The following is a 17210-nucleotide window of genomic DNA, read 5'->3' on the forward strand; positions in this document are numbered from 1 at the left end:
AATAATAATTATTATTTTTACTTTTAAGAATAATTTATTAATCGGTTATTACAACATTAAGAAATCATAATAAATGTAATTATAAAGTATATTTATTTCTTTATTATGAAGTTATAAATATTATATTTATTATTATTATTATTATTTATAATAATAATATTTATATTTATTATTAACGTTTTTGAGGTACATAATAATAATACACAATTATTTTTTTTATGTTAAGAAGATTGCATTAATTTATTATATATTACATCTTTAACTAATCATAATAAACATGTTTTTGAGGAACAAAATATTAATAAAAAAATACACAATTAATTATAATGATTTTGTTCCTCAAAAACATACAACTATTTATTTATTTATAATAATTATTATATTTAAAATTAATATTTTCTTCTTATATTATTGTTGTTACTATTGTACATACATAAAATGTCATTAATTCCCTGAGACTGGTGATGTCAAAGGTTATACACTCAAGCATTTACGCACCACAGCTGCTTGCGTACAGCCTGTCCTTTAAGAGACTCCACGTTGAAGTTGTTGGTTTTGGCAGGCATGATGAAAAACACAACCACTGTAACATCACTCTTATGAACCTGTCAGCCAGCATGAGCACAAACACACAGTCAGAAATGAACATCTTTTGCTTTGAATGCTACTGGATTATTACAGTTTGTGAAGAAACTGTAGGTGTTTTCTAAAGTTGTGCAGTGACTGTTCATACCCTTAGCAAGTAGTTTAATCTGGACAGAGATTCAAGAAACAGGTCTGCTCCTTTATTAGAAAACTCATATCGTCCTGCGATGAAAAAGAATAAGGTCTTTTCCAGATTGAAGTCCAGATGGCTGTCAAAGAGAAGAGATTTTTCTAAATTCTAACAAGCTATTTTTTATTATTATTATTTTTTTTGCACAAGTGAACAAATATGTGTTATTGCGAAGACAGAAAAGAGCTCTAACCCATAGAAATGACCCCTTACGAACTCCTGGATTTTGGCTTTGTTCATGGAGTGCAGGTTCTGGAACTCATGCATGGCAGAGAACTTCCTAACATTCAACCCGTTTGGGGTGACGACATCTGCATGGACCAGAAATACAAACATGATCTTTTCATCATGATATATTCAGAAGCCAACAAGAACAGATGAGGTGCTTTGTAATGCAGGTGAAACCTGGTTGTCTGTGGAGCATATGATTGGCCTCCACAGCTGTGATCTGGGACACGGTGGTGAAGACATGTGCACAGTGTACCGCGGCTCTCTCCAAACAGTACCGATGGTAGATCTGTCTCTCCCCTGCCTCTTGATCTATGTTAAACTGCATGAAATAGATAATACAATGAGTTGGAAATGAACAGTTTGAAAAGGGAAGGCTATGGACTAATGTTATGCAGAGTCCAAAATTCATTTTTGCAACCTTTGCTGAAATCAAAATTTACAAATCAAAAGTCTCAGAGCTTCCCCTCATCAGCAGGTGAAGGAAGTCTCTGTGGGACCAAAAGGCAATCGCATCAGCCGGTGAATCATAAGATGCTGTCAATTATTCTTTCAAACCCCTGCAACCTTCAGGCATGATGACCTTTATGCTCCCCACACCAGGCCCAATTATCACTGCATGCACTCACACCTGCTCAGTTCCACCTCTAATAAGTGTTCACTACACCAACCAACTTGACTGATTTCTGTGGGACACACTTTAAATAGCAGAAAATGTGAGGGATGTTGTATTGTATGTCTTATGTCTTTTGAATTGTTATATTTTGTAACATAGTTTTTTAAAAATCAATTTTAAGCCAAATAAATACATACATAAATTAATGAATGAATAAATAAATAAAGTATTTAAAAATGTTTGTGTATTTTTAAAGATAATGCCTGTGTAAGCCAGTGGGGTGCAGGATGACTTAAAGTTATACTTAGATTATTAATATAATAATTAATTTATATTATAAAATAATATAATAAATAATTAATATATATATATATTTTTTTTTTTTTTAATTTATTCACATTTTTATTATTTTTTTTATTTAGTCATTTTTCAATATTTACACATTTTAAAATGATAAAAAAATTAATGAAATTAAATCATGAATTTATTCACATTTTTATTAATAATTATTTTAAATTATTTTTCAATATTTACACATTTTAAAATGATAAAAAAATTAATGAAATTAAATCATGAAATTAAACAAGAAATAAAAAAATGTAATAACTATTCTTTTTCTGAAAACCATACAGTTCTTGAAACTGTCGGATTGTGGCTAAATTAATTCACCTATATAGACACCGGAGTTTTGGTTCCTTTAACTGAAAATTGATTTGTTCACTATTGTCCTTTTGCATTATTGACACACTATTTTCCTATTTAATACTGTAAAGCTGCTTTGACACAATCTGTATTGTTAAAAGCGCTATATAAATAAAGGTGATTGACTTGACTTGACCTATATATCCCCAGGGCTGGCCAGTGGGTTTGTGGGGCCCCAGGCAAGATCATTAAATTGGGGGCCCATTTTCATTATCTTACCAATACTGACATATTAATTAAACTACATAACTGATACAAACATGAATAAAATCACTAAAAATAAGCACACTGCAGGTTACTGGCAAATGTGCTTTTTTTTTTTTTTTTTTACAACATTAAGTTAAAATCAGTGATAATCAAGTACAAAAAAGAATTTATACATAAAATAGGCCTGTATCGTCTGTAGGACGGGCCGATCCTCTATATCCCAGACAGTGTTGGGCTAGTTACTCAAACAATGTAATATATTACTCATTAGTGCTGCACAAATAATCGAATTTCTAATCGCGATTACAATTATGGATGCCACAATTACGTAATCGTTCAAAGCGGCAATTAATCGTTCAAAGTCCACTTATGTTATTCTGTCTGTTTAAGATGCGTTTTTTTCTTTCTACATGTTATCTTAAGGGTTTTTCCATTGTTTTAATTTTAGTTTTAGTATAACATTATAAACATTCATATTTTTACTTTTTTTATAATTTAAAGAAGAAACAAATCCGATGTATAGTTGACATTTGAGGCTTAATACTATAGAAAAGCACTAAAAGTTTTTCAGTTAGAGTGTTTTCAGCTTGTTTATTTTCATATAAAAATATGGCATGCAGTTGCAAAAAACAATGGTATAAATATAATTCAATGAAAATTGTGATAATCGTAATTAATAATCGCAATTACAATTTCAAGGGAATAATCGACAATTATGATTTTTGTCAATCGAGCAGCCCTAGTACTCCTTTCAAAAGTAATATTATTATTTTACTTATTCCGCTCTGGCAACAGTAATTAGTTACACTACTAGTTACATTACTTTTCTTTCACACCCCACATAAGTTGTAATTGCATATCTTCCCCATAAAATTCTTCTAAAATGTTACTAACAATATATTTCTGCCTCATCATTTGACCAAAATCCACACTGGATCACAGTCAGAAGTTATTACGAACACTCAGTGGTAAGTAATAGTAACGTTTAAGTAAAAGTGTTGTATTAGTCTCATTAAATGTCATGTGTAGCTTAATTTCTCTGTTATGCCCATATACAATTATATTCCATTATGTATTTTATCAAAAGAAATCATATAAGTTTATAAGAAAATGTTTAATTCTCTAAAAAGATTTTATACAATTTATATCGGGATCAGCGGGATGTGGGTGGGCCATGTAATGCCAGAGTAAATTAATGCCACAACTTCCATAATGCCACAAATTACACATCAGTGATCAGATCATCTTTTCTCCTGACAAAATCAATGTAATGCCAATATTTCCATCCGCTGAATGTAAGCTTTTTCATATTCCATATGCCTGCTCCACTGGTGACTTCATGTGCCTGTGCAAGTTGTGAAAATTATGGAAATAAATCTAGAAATTATTGGATTGTTGGACTTTAAATCAGTAGGGGTTGAGGCATCAAAAGTAACTAAGTAACTATCTGTATTATGGACAGTAAATGACTGAAATCTTTTTAGTAATTAGTTACACTAGTTACTGCAAAAAGTAATATTATTACTGTAACTAGTTACTGACCAACACTGATCCCAGACAAATAAAAGAACTAGTTATAATATGTAAGGGGCTTTTGAATATTGTGTTGGACAGTGAGGGGCCTTCAAGTCAAACAGGTTGAGAATCACTGGTGTACAGTGTCAAAACAATCCTCACCTTGTCCAGGTTGTTGTAGAAGTCTGCATTACCGGCACACAAATACCGCCCCAGTAGGGTGGCATGTGTAGTAAAAACAGTTGCCAAGGGAATCTTTCGGGAGCGGCTTAGTACAAGTCCTGTCCCAGCCTGCCACTCGTGGAAATGAGCAATTACGTTGGGCTTGTCCTGTAGTTGGTCTGTTAACTGCAGATGGAGACAGACAGGTTAAACATCCTCAGCACATGACATCACCATCAAACATTCAATGTTTTATCCCACAAAGTCAGCATACACTAAATCAATTCATATTTTAGCTAGGATAGACTAGAAAAGTACAGGTGAAACTACAAAATGAATCCAGTGTAATCCAGGCAAGCAAAATCAGATGGTTTTAGTGTGGCGTTTAGAAAAGGTGTTTCTTCACCTCCTTGAAGAACCAGGCCACAAGAGAACCAAAGATGAGCGAGTCATTGGCCTCCCTGTCATGATAGGGTAGTCCGATGCTGCACGCGTTCCACAGATCCCCCTTCCAGCGGTCCAGGTTCCAGGCAGCTGCCCCAATATCAAAGAGGATGACGTATGGACTGCCCTCAATCAACCAGCGGCCAAAATGCACCTGCATGTAGAGAGGAAGTGAAGGCAAAAACGATACTAATAAAAACCGTAGGTTGTCCCTTTTATTTCTATTCTTGTTGAAATCTGTCAAATTAAAGGCAACAGAAAAAGACTGGCTTGCTGTTATTACATATTTATATACTATTATAGTATTATTAATATTTTGAATTATCTTTTGTTTTTATATTTTCAGTTTGTTTCTAAATGTAAAGTTTTAGCCAGTTTGTTAGTATTATACACATATTTATGTTTAGTACTTCAACTTATTTTAATTCAGATGCCAAGGAAACATTTCTTACTTTCTTTTTTTGAAGCATCAAAAAAGTGTGTGTGTGTGTGTGTGTGAAAATTGATTCAAAAAATTTGAATTGAATTGTTTTAGTGCTTTCAGTGCAACAAAGGCCCTGTTGCTACTATATACCACAACCTAAAGGAATTGTTGCATAAAAGATACTTTACATAAATCAATCAATCAATCCATATCTGAACTGGTGTGTCTCACACACACACACACACACACAAACAAAATGATCTATTTCCTCTCTAAAGTGATACTCTAGCATCATCTGCTGGTCAGAATGAGACCAAGGCAAAAAAATATTTATATATAATCAAGATACACTGTTGCATATTTATTTTCTGTCTAGCATTAATGCTACCATCTGATACTGATACAGCAGGCATGTCAATGCCAGTTTTTGCCAGCTTTGAAGCATTTTTTATTTGGTCAAATGACTACAACCCTCAATGAACCTGACCAAGGTCTACATATAAGATGCGGACCTTGAACATCACCAATAACCATGTGTACAATACCTGGCAACCGTTATTATTCAAGGAGTCCATAGCAGCTTTGATGGCTTGGTTTGGAGGTTCACATTTCTCCACCTGGGTCTTGAAGTTGTGTTCGTAGTAAGGTCCCATCATGATGTAGTTCTCTCCCCATTCGTCCACAGTGATCTTTGCTTTAGTCTGAATAACAGTGTATATACCCCCAACTGAAGACAGATGCACAGTTGTGAAGGGAATAAAACATTTAAGAATGAGAAACAGAGAAGATTAACAAAATAAGAACTTAGTTCAAACTAAAACGGTGTTCAAAATTAACTAAATAGATTTAAGTCTCAAAAATCTGACTATTGATCTGGAGCTTAATGTTTAACCTGCTATACAGCCCCACTGATACAAGAGTGTATGGATTCTGCACACATTTTTCTAAATGACAGCTCTCTTGTTGAACTGTTTTCAAGCCTTCTGATAATGGGGTGAACAGTCTTGAGGTCAAATGCATTTTCGGGGGCCAAAATCACAATAGATTCTTGCTAAGGTTATGCAATAAATAAAAAACAAATACATGGTCTTGGTAATGAGAAATTGTAGAATTTTACATTTTTAAAGTGATTCTTCAGTTATGGGCACTTTTGGTAATGGACTTTGAGTAACATTTTAATTTGTGCTCAATGAACATATGTGTCACAGGTTATTTCCCCTCTGAACAAATTACATTAGATATAATTTCCAGCACATCTAAAAGATGATTATTTTGTGGTGGAAATGAAGGTGATGGAAAAGTACATGGTAATTTTTGAATAAAATGGTCTACACATATTTCTCTGGCAAAGGCTAATCTCATACTAGCATTTTATGTATCAAATACATACAATCATATATTATTTTCATACTAACTCATATTAACTATAATATTTATGTAATAAAATGGCCTGTATATCTGTCTGGCAAAGGTTAATCTCAGCTAGCATTTATCATAAATACAATCAAATAGGCTATTATATTCATACAATTTGCATAATTGCTTAAAATTGGAAATTATGCACACAAAAACGAAATTACATAAATTAGACAATTACAACAGTGTGTTACATAAATTGTAACACACTGTGTTGTAAGTTCTTACCCTTATTGGTGACTTCCCACGAGACCTCAAAAAGCAAGAGGTCTTGCACAGGTAGACTTTCCTCTTCCCATAATGGAAGTCCACTTAATGACGTTATTGACAAAGATCTGGATAGTCGCATCTCACAAACCGTTTTTATCTGTCGACTGCTGTTGCAAATGCGAAATGGGCCGAATTACTATTATTGTGGTAAAGGTAAAGAAGCTAAAACCATCTAAACAGCCACTAAGACTGTTTCTCTTCAAGTTAATGGAGCGCCTGGAGGTCCTGGACACACTGTGAGCTGTTGCTCTATCTTTTCCTCTAACCTTTAGTGAAGTCTAAAAAAGCCTGCATGTGCACACACTGTGATCTCGTGTCTGAAGTCCACAGACATCAGGAGAAAGATTTGGCCGCTGCGCGCGAACCCCTTTGACCGGGACGGCACGTGCACATGCACCCATACTAGGAATTAGTGCTCTGCATTTAACCCATCCAAAGTGCACATACAGCAGTGAACACACACACACCGTGAACACACACCCGGAGCAGTGGGCAGTCATTTATGCTGCGGCACCCGGGGAGCAGTTGGGGGTTCGGTGCCTTGCTCAAGGGCACCTCAGTCGTGGTATTGAAGGTGGGAGAGAGCGCTGTACATTCACTCCCCCCACCTACAATCCCTGCCGGTACGAGACTCGAACCCGCAACCTTTGGGTTACGAGTCCGACTCTCTAACCATTAGGCCACGACTTCCCCGACTTCACGACTTCCCCTTTTGGTCCATCTAATACTTCTATAAAACATCAAATAAAATAAACATAAATAAAACAACATATCCCAGTGGGTTTAGCATGGATATATCCTTTTTTTCACAAGACTATTCCATAAAAATAAAAAAAAGAGTTAAACAGAACAAGAAAGACAAAAGTAAATACACAAGTTATGACGCACGTCTACGCGTGTTTGACGTTTAACTTCTGAACGACAACATTTGTTATTTGTTTTTATAAAGAAAATAGCCTACGCCTTTTACAGGACAGTGACAGTCCGGAGTCTATGTTGCATTAAATGGGATCCATTAAAGTTCATACAAAAAGAATTAAGCTCTATAAATGACAAAAAAAAAAAAAATTCCACAGACAACCAAAACAATGCTGATAGATAGATAGATAGATAGATAGATAGATAATATATTTTCACAAAATTACATATTTCCACGTTTAATAATTTCGATGTATTTACATTCAGGACGTTAACAGCATCACAAAAAAACTTGAAGGCTGAGGCTAAAAAGCTCTTATCAGTGCACCATCACAAACCATTGCACTTTTGCATAATTCATACTCACACCATGTAAGATAATGTGTTGTCACATTATGCCAGGAATATGTTCTTGTTGTTATGATATCCAGGCATGATCTTATTACCATGGCAAGATGACAATGAAAGTTAACTATATTTTTCCACAAGGCACTGAAAATGACCATGATTGTAGACCATTATAGAGGCTTCATACATGTTTTCCTGCTACAAGCCCTTATTTTACTTTCATATCATGTTTTCCCTGGCACCGAATGAGAGAAAACTCAAATTAAAATGTGTGATGTGTATAAGACCACGCATAATGTGCTTTTGGTGGGTTTTGCAGCAGAACTTCAGCAGCTAGGCTATTTGAATAATCGCAGTGGATTTCAGTGTACAATTACCACAGCATTTCCAAGAAAAAAAGCTTACATTTTAAGAGTTAAAATGATGGATGAGGCTAGGGAGGTCCTATTTGCCACAGACAGTCATATGTAAAATAAGGTCAGAGGATGTCACCAGCAAAGCTTTATATTGAAGGAGGACAGCAGAGCATGGGTTTGTTCACTGAAGAGAGAAAAGCTCAGCTGTGCTCCATAAGCTTTACAATTCAGCAGTATGAAAATCAAGGCACTGATTCTCTTCATGTCTGCAATGATCTGTCAGTCCACAGCTTTGAGAGCACCATTCACTGACATGGATACATCTGAGCCCATTCCAGGTAAGGATGATGCTTTGCAATCAAAATACATGGAAAATAAATCAAATGAAAGCTTGTTAGAAAGTGCACTAAAAAGGATATCTTACTTTCCAGACTCCAAGCAGCACTATCTCTCCATGGAGCGGAGGCAGTTTGACGAGCCCAGCACTTCGGACGACACAAGCCTTTGCTTTTTCTTTCAACAAAAAGACGATTCGAGTCATATTTCCTGCAAACATCGATTAACACGCAGTAAATTCAACTACAACCCGTTTGGGCTGCGCTTTGGAAAGCGAAATGAAGCGACTACTGACACTGACAGACCCAAACACAAGCACCTGCTGCCAATGATGCTTTACCTGAGAAAACAGTTAGAAACTTCTTGAAAATCACTCTTCTATCAGATGGAAGGATGCGGTTTGCTTGGTTGAAAACGGGGGGTAACTATTTCAGGCACGCTTTGCCTGTTAATATGCTTTTTTATTTCACAATCATGAAATTTTATGGCGCACTTGTTTCACTGAGTTATTGTATTTGTGCAATAAACGTTTTATATTGTTTGATGGCTTTAAGTAAATCATGTATTTATGATTGTTGACAGGGTGCGAATTAGAGGGAGGGTTTGAATTAAGGTTTTAAAGTTGACACTCAATTAATACAAAAAGGTTGAGTGTCTTAAAAGAATCCTGTTTACATACCGGTGTATATTCTTTTTAATAATGCGTTTCAAACATTTCAGAAACAACTTTAGATGCATCACTTTTGTTCATTTCAGAACAGAACGTTGACAAAAATACTGTAATTTTCACTTATATATTTAAACGTCACAAATAAGACAATGTGTTTTGTTTAAATGACAATTTAAAAAAAAATTACGCGAGATAAAAAAATGTCTTTTAAAAATCATTATTGTATAATTTGCACTTATTGTTGAAAATCCATTAGGCTACACAGCTTATATATATATATAAAAAAAAACGTTCTTACCACAAAATGGTACAAACTATTTATATTAATACTTGGAGACCACAAAAACAGCCAACAGACAGATTTGAACAGGTTAATTTATTAACTTCATCTTATACACACTCACATGACCAACACTTACAACATGATTCAGAAGAATGAATATATTTGTATCTATCTCGCTTCAGTCCCTTCTCCTCTTGACTTAAACAGAAAGACCCAAGAACGTTCCCTAATGATCTCACTAAATTATGTCTAGACAAGAGAGGTGTTGGTTCTTTCTTTATTGCCCACACAGAGTGACTAGGTTAACAAGTGCAAATGTGAAGAACCAAAGATGTTTCCCTTTGATCATTCTCTTTAGAAGAAAAATTCCACATTTTGGATTATTACGCCTACATTTACCACCAAAAATAAAATACAAAAAAAACTTCAAAGCAACCGTGTCCAAAAGCAAGTGAGAAGAAAGGACCGACACGGAGTTAGAGAGTGCGTAAAGATACTGAGGGAGTGTGAACAGAGTTAAGGAAAGGAGTGCATGGTGTCCAGCTCTTGATCTACAGGTCCTTCAGGTCTTTCTGGATACCCCACAGAGTGTCGGCGCTCTTCTTCAGCTGAGCGATTTCTTCATCGGTCAGGGTCATGTTGATAACGCTGCCCACTCCGCTGCTGTTCAGCACACAGGGCAGGCTGAGGTACACCTCCTCGCCGATACCATACATGCCCTACAGACCATACATTAGGAAACTTAAGTGATCACTAATAACAATAACAAAAGGTTCCCGATTCAATCATTCGGTGCAGTTCTGTGATATGGAGGAGAACGTCTCTACCATGATGTTAAACTGAGTGGAAACTCCTCTCACCTTCACCATGGTGGAGACAGGGTGGACCCTGTTCAGGTTCTTCACCAGGGTCTCGGTCAGGTCGGCCACACTGAGGCCGATGGCCCAGTTAGTGTAACCCTTCAGCTTGATCACTTCATAAGCACTAAGAGAAGATAGCAGTAACTAATTAACAATAGATATTTGCTTCACGCCTTTATTTACGCCTGTCATGCTTTTCCAATCCTTGCAGCTGCCGTTTCTTTGTTGTTGAGCACAAAAGAAGAATTTGGATTACAAGCTCAGCGTCCAAATATCCCTACTAAGCAAAAATAAATAAATAAATAAATAAAAATAAAAACAGTATTTGAGACAAGTAATACATCTGAATTTATTATTTAGAATACAAGTAGGCGAATAGCACCTGGCTGGAAGAGATGGAAATTCTTAAGTGCGCATCTGATTAACACTTAACTATCTCATATGGCCACAGGAGAGGATTTGTGAATAATAGTGAAGCGACACAACTGACGCTGGTAGGTCACGTGATAGTGACAACATGGTAGCATGTCCAAATATTATTCATACTACATAGAACAAACATTTTAATGGCTGCAAAGTAAGTTTAAAACTAAATGTAGTACCTATTAGAAAGTGAGCGTAGCTTAGCTACTTTTTGGAGATGTTCACTTTGAACTAATTTTGGTAAAAAAATAACTTTACAAAACCTCCTTTTGTGTTCTAATAATAAAAAAAGATAGCATATGGGTTTGAACATTAAAATTCTGTCTGAAAATTATTTTTAATTCACCTTCTCAACAGCACTGTGGCTAACTAAAATGTATTAATCTATCCCTCAGCTTTAAGCCTAGTCCTAGACTAAATTGTAAGTCTGAGCCGTTTCAACTGAAAGAAACTTGCACTGACTGATCTTAAAATATATCAGTGCCTTTGTTAGGGTTGCAAAAAGGTGGAAAATTTCCAGTAAATTTCGGAAATATTCCAGAATTTTGGAAACGTTCCAGGGATTTTTTTGGAATATTCCAGGGATTTTTTTGTAAAGTTTCTGGAAATTTACCGGAAATTGTCCACCCCTTTGCAACCCTAGCCTTTGTTTTGTCTCAAAAAGCACATCAGTAATGGTTTTTTCTAAGCATGTTTATAAAAATTACTTAAATGTCCTAATTGAACTATGGCCTAATCCTGGCTTAGTCTAAGCCTTGTCTGTGAAACCGGGCTTATATTCCTAATTTCCAAACAGTCAGATAACAGAGCCTATGACATAGGATTGTGACTTACCTGTCCACAACCATCTTGTGAGCTTCCCTCCAATTCTCGCTGTCTTTATCTGTGCCAATGTCAGGGTTGAGTTTCTGCAGGCTGACTCCAGCAACATTTGCTCCGCTCCACACAGGCACTGTTAAACACAAAAACAGCACTTTTAAAAATCAAATATGCGGTCAACGACTGAAACCATGTCACATCATGCAGCAGTTCACATTCATCCATTTTAACATTCGTTCTACTAGCACTTCCTCCTCTCCCCACACCCATTTTATCTCATATTTTCCTCTTCATTCAGCTCCCTCTCTCACCGCTGGAGTCTCCGTGCTCTCCCAGGATATAGCCGTTGAAGCTGCTGGAGTGGATGCCCAGTTTCTCAGCCATGATGTAGCGGAAGCGAGCAGAGTCCAGATTGGTCCCACTGCCGATGACACGGTGCTTTGGCAGGCCGCTCAGCTTCCAGGTCACATAGGTCAAAACATCCACTGTATGAACACAGAGACAACCACAGTTACTATTAAAGGGGTCATATGATGCTTTTTTAAAGATCATTATTTTGTGTATTTGGTGTAACAGAATATGTTGACATGCTTTAATGTTCAAAAAACACATTATTTTTCAAATACTGTACATTATTGTAGGTCCTATATGCCCCGCCTCTCTCAAACGCTTCGTTTTCTACAAAGTCCCTCCTTCCGACAAGCACAGTCTGCTCTGATTGGCCAGCTGACCCAGTGCATTGTGACTGGACGAACACCGCAAGCACTCGTCGGAAATGTAACGCCCCTTACCATAATCGCGAGCTTCATCTTTCAAAATAAATGTAAAGACAGAGCCCGAAAGGAGAACAGAGTCACAGAGTCGCGTGACAGACACAGTGATGAAGCTGGTATGCGTTTGCAGTACACAAGCCACGGTTAAGACAGCTGACTCCACTGTGATGTGACCCTGTCTCTCCTCTCTCTCTCTCTCTCTCTCGCGCGCACACACACACGATGCGCAAAACTCCGCATTTGAACAGTCAATAGCAAATACTTAAACTAATAACAAAACAGTAGCTGATTCAGAAGCACCAGATTGTCATAGCAAAGTCAGAATTACCTCCTCTCCTAGGTTCACGAAACGGTCGTCCATAAAATGCATTGCTGTTCTGTTGTAAGTAATCTTAAAGATTCCTAAATGCATCTACTTCCGGAAGGCCAAATAAAGTGCTTTTGCTTTCACCTAGAAACACACACCGTCTCCCTGACATGCTGCTTCAACACTAACTGCGGTTACTGAAACCACGCCTTCTTTCTTTGCATGCACATTTGGGCGCATTATGCAAATATTTCCACATAGTGAGGTAGATATGTGGGGGCGTGTTAGAACGAGCCGTTTTAGGGGGGCGTGGCAGAGTCTTAACTTTGATAAAGAATATCTCTTTGGATTTGAGACTTTAGTCTTTGCAACTTCAGGGATCTTATCTATGCACAATCAGCTTGTAACACTCCAAAGAGAAAGGAAAACTTGAAATCGCATCATATGACCCCTTTAATACACTACAGGAATCTGAAATGGACACAGATTTAGAATGCCATTTAGTTTTTTTTTTTTTTAAGTCTCATTAGAAGCTGCACAATATATCTTTGGCCGAGATATTATTTGCCAATAACTAGGAAAAAATACAGATAATTAAATTTCTAGAAATGAACAAATTTTATTTTAAAAATATTTTAACAGATAATTTGCTGCATTTGTTTGGATAATTTCATTTATTCACATTGGTTGTGGTGCGGTACTTAAAAACTAAGCAATTAATGTAAAAATTAAGCATGTTGTGAGAGTGTGTTTGCTCACCTGGATTGGACACCACGATGAGGGTGCAGTCAGGACTGTATTTGACAATCTGAGGGATGATGTGTTTGAAAATGTTGACGTTCCTCTGCACCAGGTTCAATCTGCTCTCACCCTCCTGCTGACGCACTCCGGCCGTCACCACCACGATACGAGAGTTAGCGGTCACAGAGTAGTCTGTCGGCCAAATAAAAATCATAATAAACATACACTGCCACTCTAAACTTTGTATACCTGTACTGAATAAATAATAAACTAGCATGAAGGCACAATCCACATTTACCACTGTTCTGTGAATTTTCACAGGAGAAATCTAGTCTTAGTATATTAATATACTTAATCTGATAAAATAATGTGATTTTTAAAGAGTCAGTCCCATGCAATAAAAAAAAAGTGCATCCCACCCTTATCAGCCACAATCTTAGGGGTCTTGAGGAAAAGGCTGCCATGTTGCAGATCCAACATCTCCCCCCTCAGTCTATCCTCCACAACATCAACCAAAGCCAGTTCATCTGCAAGCTCCTACAAGACAATATGAAACATTATTACTTGAAATACCTGACACAATTTTAGTATAAAGGTGTGGTCACAGGTGAAGGCGGAGTATTCACATGACTAACTTGAATCTGCATGGGGAATGTTTTTGCCCTCAAGTGAAACTCCCAATCACACGGATTCCTATTGCAATGACTGGATTTTGCCAGCAATGGTAAATGTGACCGCACCTTTATTTCAATACTATAGAAGCTAAAAATAACACTTTGGTGATAAAGATGAGGGTCTCTTACCCTGAGCAGGATGCTGACAGCACATGCCATGCCCACCTGCCCCACGCCAACAATTGTGACTTTGTTCCTGGGGGGCTCAGCGGGGCCGCTGGCCAGAGGGGTGATCAGCTTCTGCATTACTGAGGCCATGATCCCGCTGGAAGAACGGGGCAGATCATGTTCACAATGCAAACTATTAGGAGCATATGATGAATAATAGAAAAGATTAAAGAAAACGACAGGAATCCATGGGGTAAACGTCAACTGTATAAAAAAATGATGTTAAACTCGATATGGTCCGGCACCAAAGCTGGGTCAAGGTAACATGGTCACCCTTATTGCGTAAACCATTACTCCATACTGAGCAAATTACCCATATCCTGAGTTGCAAGCAGAGGCCCACTCAGTAATATAATTAGCCACTGGAGTCAGGTCACTCTGCCCCTTTGCTAAATCTTGACAAACACAAGGAGTGTTTCTACACACGCAAGTTTATTTAGGCAATGTGTGTTCGTGTTAGTCAATGTCCAAGAGAAATTACTACTGATTATTACTGATTACTACTGAAATTATTACTGATAAAAACTCACTGCAATTAATCATCTCCAGCATCTAAGAGACTTCTAAATGCCTTATGCAAATAACATCATAATTTATGTTTAGACTCTTAGAATTCCATCCAATCAAGTTTAGTTTGAATTAGTTAACTAGACAAACCTAGTTAAGACACCACCAGACACAGTGGCTTATGAGCATGCAAAACCTGACACACACACACACAGTTCATGTGTGACACGAATCCTCAATGGGATCATGAGGATTATGTTAGACGTTAGATATATTATCTAAAAAATGTTAGATATTGCCACCATAAAATGTCTGAGTGCAATTCTCCCTGGCCATAACATAATTACAACGTATCGGTCGTGCTTTTATCTCCAAACCTTATCTTGGAACGCTGCTGCTAATTAACATAACTCACTAGTGAATGAATGAATGGAGAGCCTATTATGAGCCGATAGTCATAGCTGATATCGTTGAGCTGATATAATGTAATTATAACAAAACTAAATTATATGTAAACATTTGTTGTGTTATAATTAAATGATTGTGCTGTGTATTAAATATTAAAAACATTTAAATATTTTATAACAATAAGAAAAAATAACTTTATATGAAAATTTACGAATTTTATTTAAAGCTAAAATAAAAATACTGTATATTAGAATAAATATTTACTCCTTTTATATACAATAGCAATTATACATAGCTTGTTGCCATTGTGCACACAACAGAAATTAGCACGGTTCTAAAAACAGAAAAATAAAATATTAAAAAAGTTAAGTTGGCGCTCATAAACCCTATTATGACGCAACCGTCCTTATGACGTCCTTGACAATTCAGATGCAGCGATTGCGTTTGAAAACAAACAGTAAATTGTAAATCATGATGGTAATCGATCTGCTCTTTTTAAGCGACTCGAGTTAATCATACATTCGCAGTTTGGCCTCCCTCCATCAGCTCTTCCTAAACAAGGCCAAATTCAATTTCAGCGTGCACTGGATTCCTCCATGTTCATGCATGCACCGCACATGCGTCCTTGGCTGTTCATCTAACAATTTAGAATGGAAATACGATTGTTACTTCACGTTTAATGCAACTAAATACGTTAAATCTCGAGATTGCACGGAAACAATCATCATTAAACCGCGCATTTATCCACCACTCTTCAATGTCAACGACACTGCTTCCATCGCACCATGACGACGGTGCTCGTTTAACACAATGCTAATCGAGAGAATATATTTAGATGAGGCATATGCGAAACAATAAAACAGCCATTCAAACCATATACCTACATTTGTTGCAGGAATGTTAAATAAGTATCCTTAACTGCAGGAAGGACAACGAGAGCCGCTGAGCACCGGTGAAAGAGAGCGTGCGTGCGTGAGCGCGTGACTCGCGGAGGAGCAGGATTTGAGCGTGCGGCGCTACGCAGAGAGCGTATGACCTACTGATACAAGTGCATGCGACGCCCTTACTCATATGAGGAATATGAGAACGACAGACCGGCCCACTTTCCCCTTGGAGAGTTATGTCAAGGATTTCATTGTCATCATAAAAATGACCTTGCACCTTAATAACATCTGTATTAATGCAATATATTCCACTTGTTAGAATCGTATTCCAGTCAGCATAATGCTCAGTTAAATGTTACAATGAAAACATTGCATTGAGCTTTTATTTGATTATGTGTAATGTTGGTTGCCCAATGGAGTTGCTGGGACTGCATGGCTGGGTTATGTGTTATGCAACCATGACCTGCAAAGGTTTTTAGCTGCCTAGTAAACACATCCAGATGCCTGCAACAAAATAAGTGAAACTTGTGGTAACTCAAACATTAAAAAAATGCGTGCCTACTTTATGTAAAGTGGACATAGACCTATCATGAGAAACCAATGGTTGAAATAAAACAAAACATGCTCTAATTTTGAAAACTCAAAAACAGCATGATAAAATAAGTGTGTCAAATAACTTTATTTCATTTTGGAGCCAGATAGATAGATAGATAGAATCGATGTTTGTGCTATGGCAACTCAGCAACACAGCCATTTGCCTACTCATGATCAAACAATACTTTCTTAACTCCTAAATATGGGGACCAATGAGGCTCCTGTTCCTCCCACTGGCTTGTCCAATAAGAGCATTCATCATTCAGTGACATTTGAGCAGCATAAAGGGCATTGTCATTATTTGCTTAAAAGGAAGAATGGGTGTGTACATTAAACAAGGGAAAAACATTGTTGAAATATAATAAATGGAGAAAGATGAAAA

The 17210-nt window shown here is 36.7% G+C and overlaps 2 protein-coding genes across 2 annotated transcripts in view; both read right to left on the reverse strand.

Annotated features, from left to right (window-relative positions):
- Positions 1–7072, reverse strand: part of gys2 (glycogen synthase 2) — a 14664-nt gene extending 7592 nt beyond the window's left edge. The window contains exons 1-8 of the mRNA XM_016534963.1: positions 6718–7072; positions 5619–5800; positions 4612–4803; positions 4206–4391; positions 1181–1325; positions 969–1086; positions 734–854; positions 499–605 (exon numbers count right to left, since the gene is read on the reverse strand). Coding sequence (XP_016390449.1) covers positions 499–605; positions 734–854; positions 969–1086; positions 1181–1325; positions 4206–4391; positions 4612–4803; positions 5619–5800; positions 6718–6838 — 1172 coding nt within the window. The 5' untranslated portion in view covers positions 6839–7072. The remainder of the gene's footprint in view (positions 1–498; positions 606–733; positions 855–968; positions 1087–1180; positions 1326–4205; positions 4392–4611; positions 4804–5618; positions 5801–6717) is intronic.
- Positions 7073–10050: 2978 nt separating this feature from the next.
- ldhba (lactate dehydrogenase Ba) lies at positions 10051–16357 on the reverse strand. Its single transcript, XM_016534931.1, has 8 exons — positions 16235–16357; positions 14397–14532; positions 14013–14130; positions 13612–13785; positions 12084–12257; positions 11788–11905; positions 10531–10654; positions 10051–10389 (listed from the first exon to the last, which is right to left on the reverse strand). The coding sequence occupies exons 2-8, from the start codon at positions 14523–14525 to the stop codon at positions 10222–10224; spliced, it is 1005 nt and encodes a 334-aa protein (XP_016390417.1). The 5' UTR covers positions 14526–14532; positions 16235–16357; the 3' UTR covers positions 10051–10221.
- Positions 16358–17210: the final 853 nt, after the last annotated feature.

This window comes from Sinocyclocheilus rhinocerous, unplaced genomic scaffold (genome assembly GCF_001515625.1).
Source record: "Sinocyclocheilus rhinocerous isolate Xijiao unplaced genomic scaffold, SAMN03320098_v1.1 scaffold153, whole genome shotgun sequence".
NCBI classification, from domain to species: Eukaryota; Metazoa; Chordata; class Actinopteri; order Cypriniformes; family Cyprinidae; genus Sinocyclocheilus; species Sinocyclocheilus rhinocerous.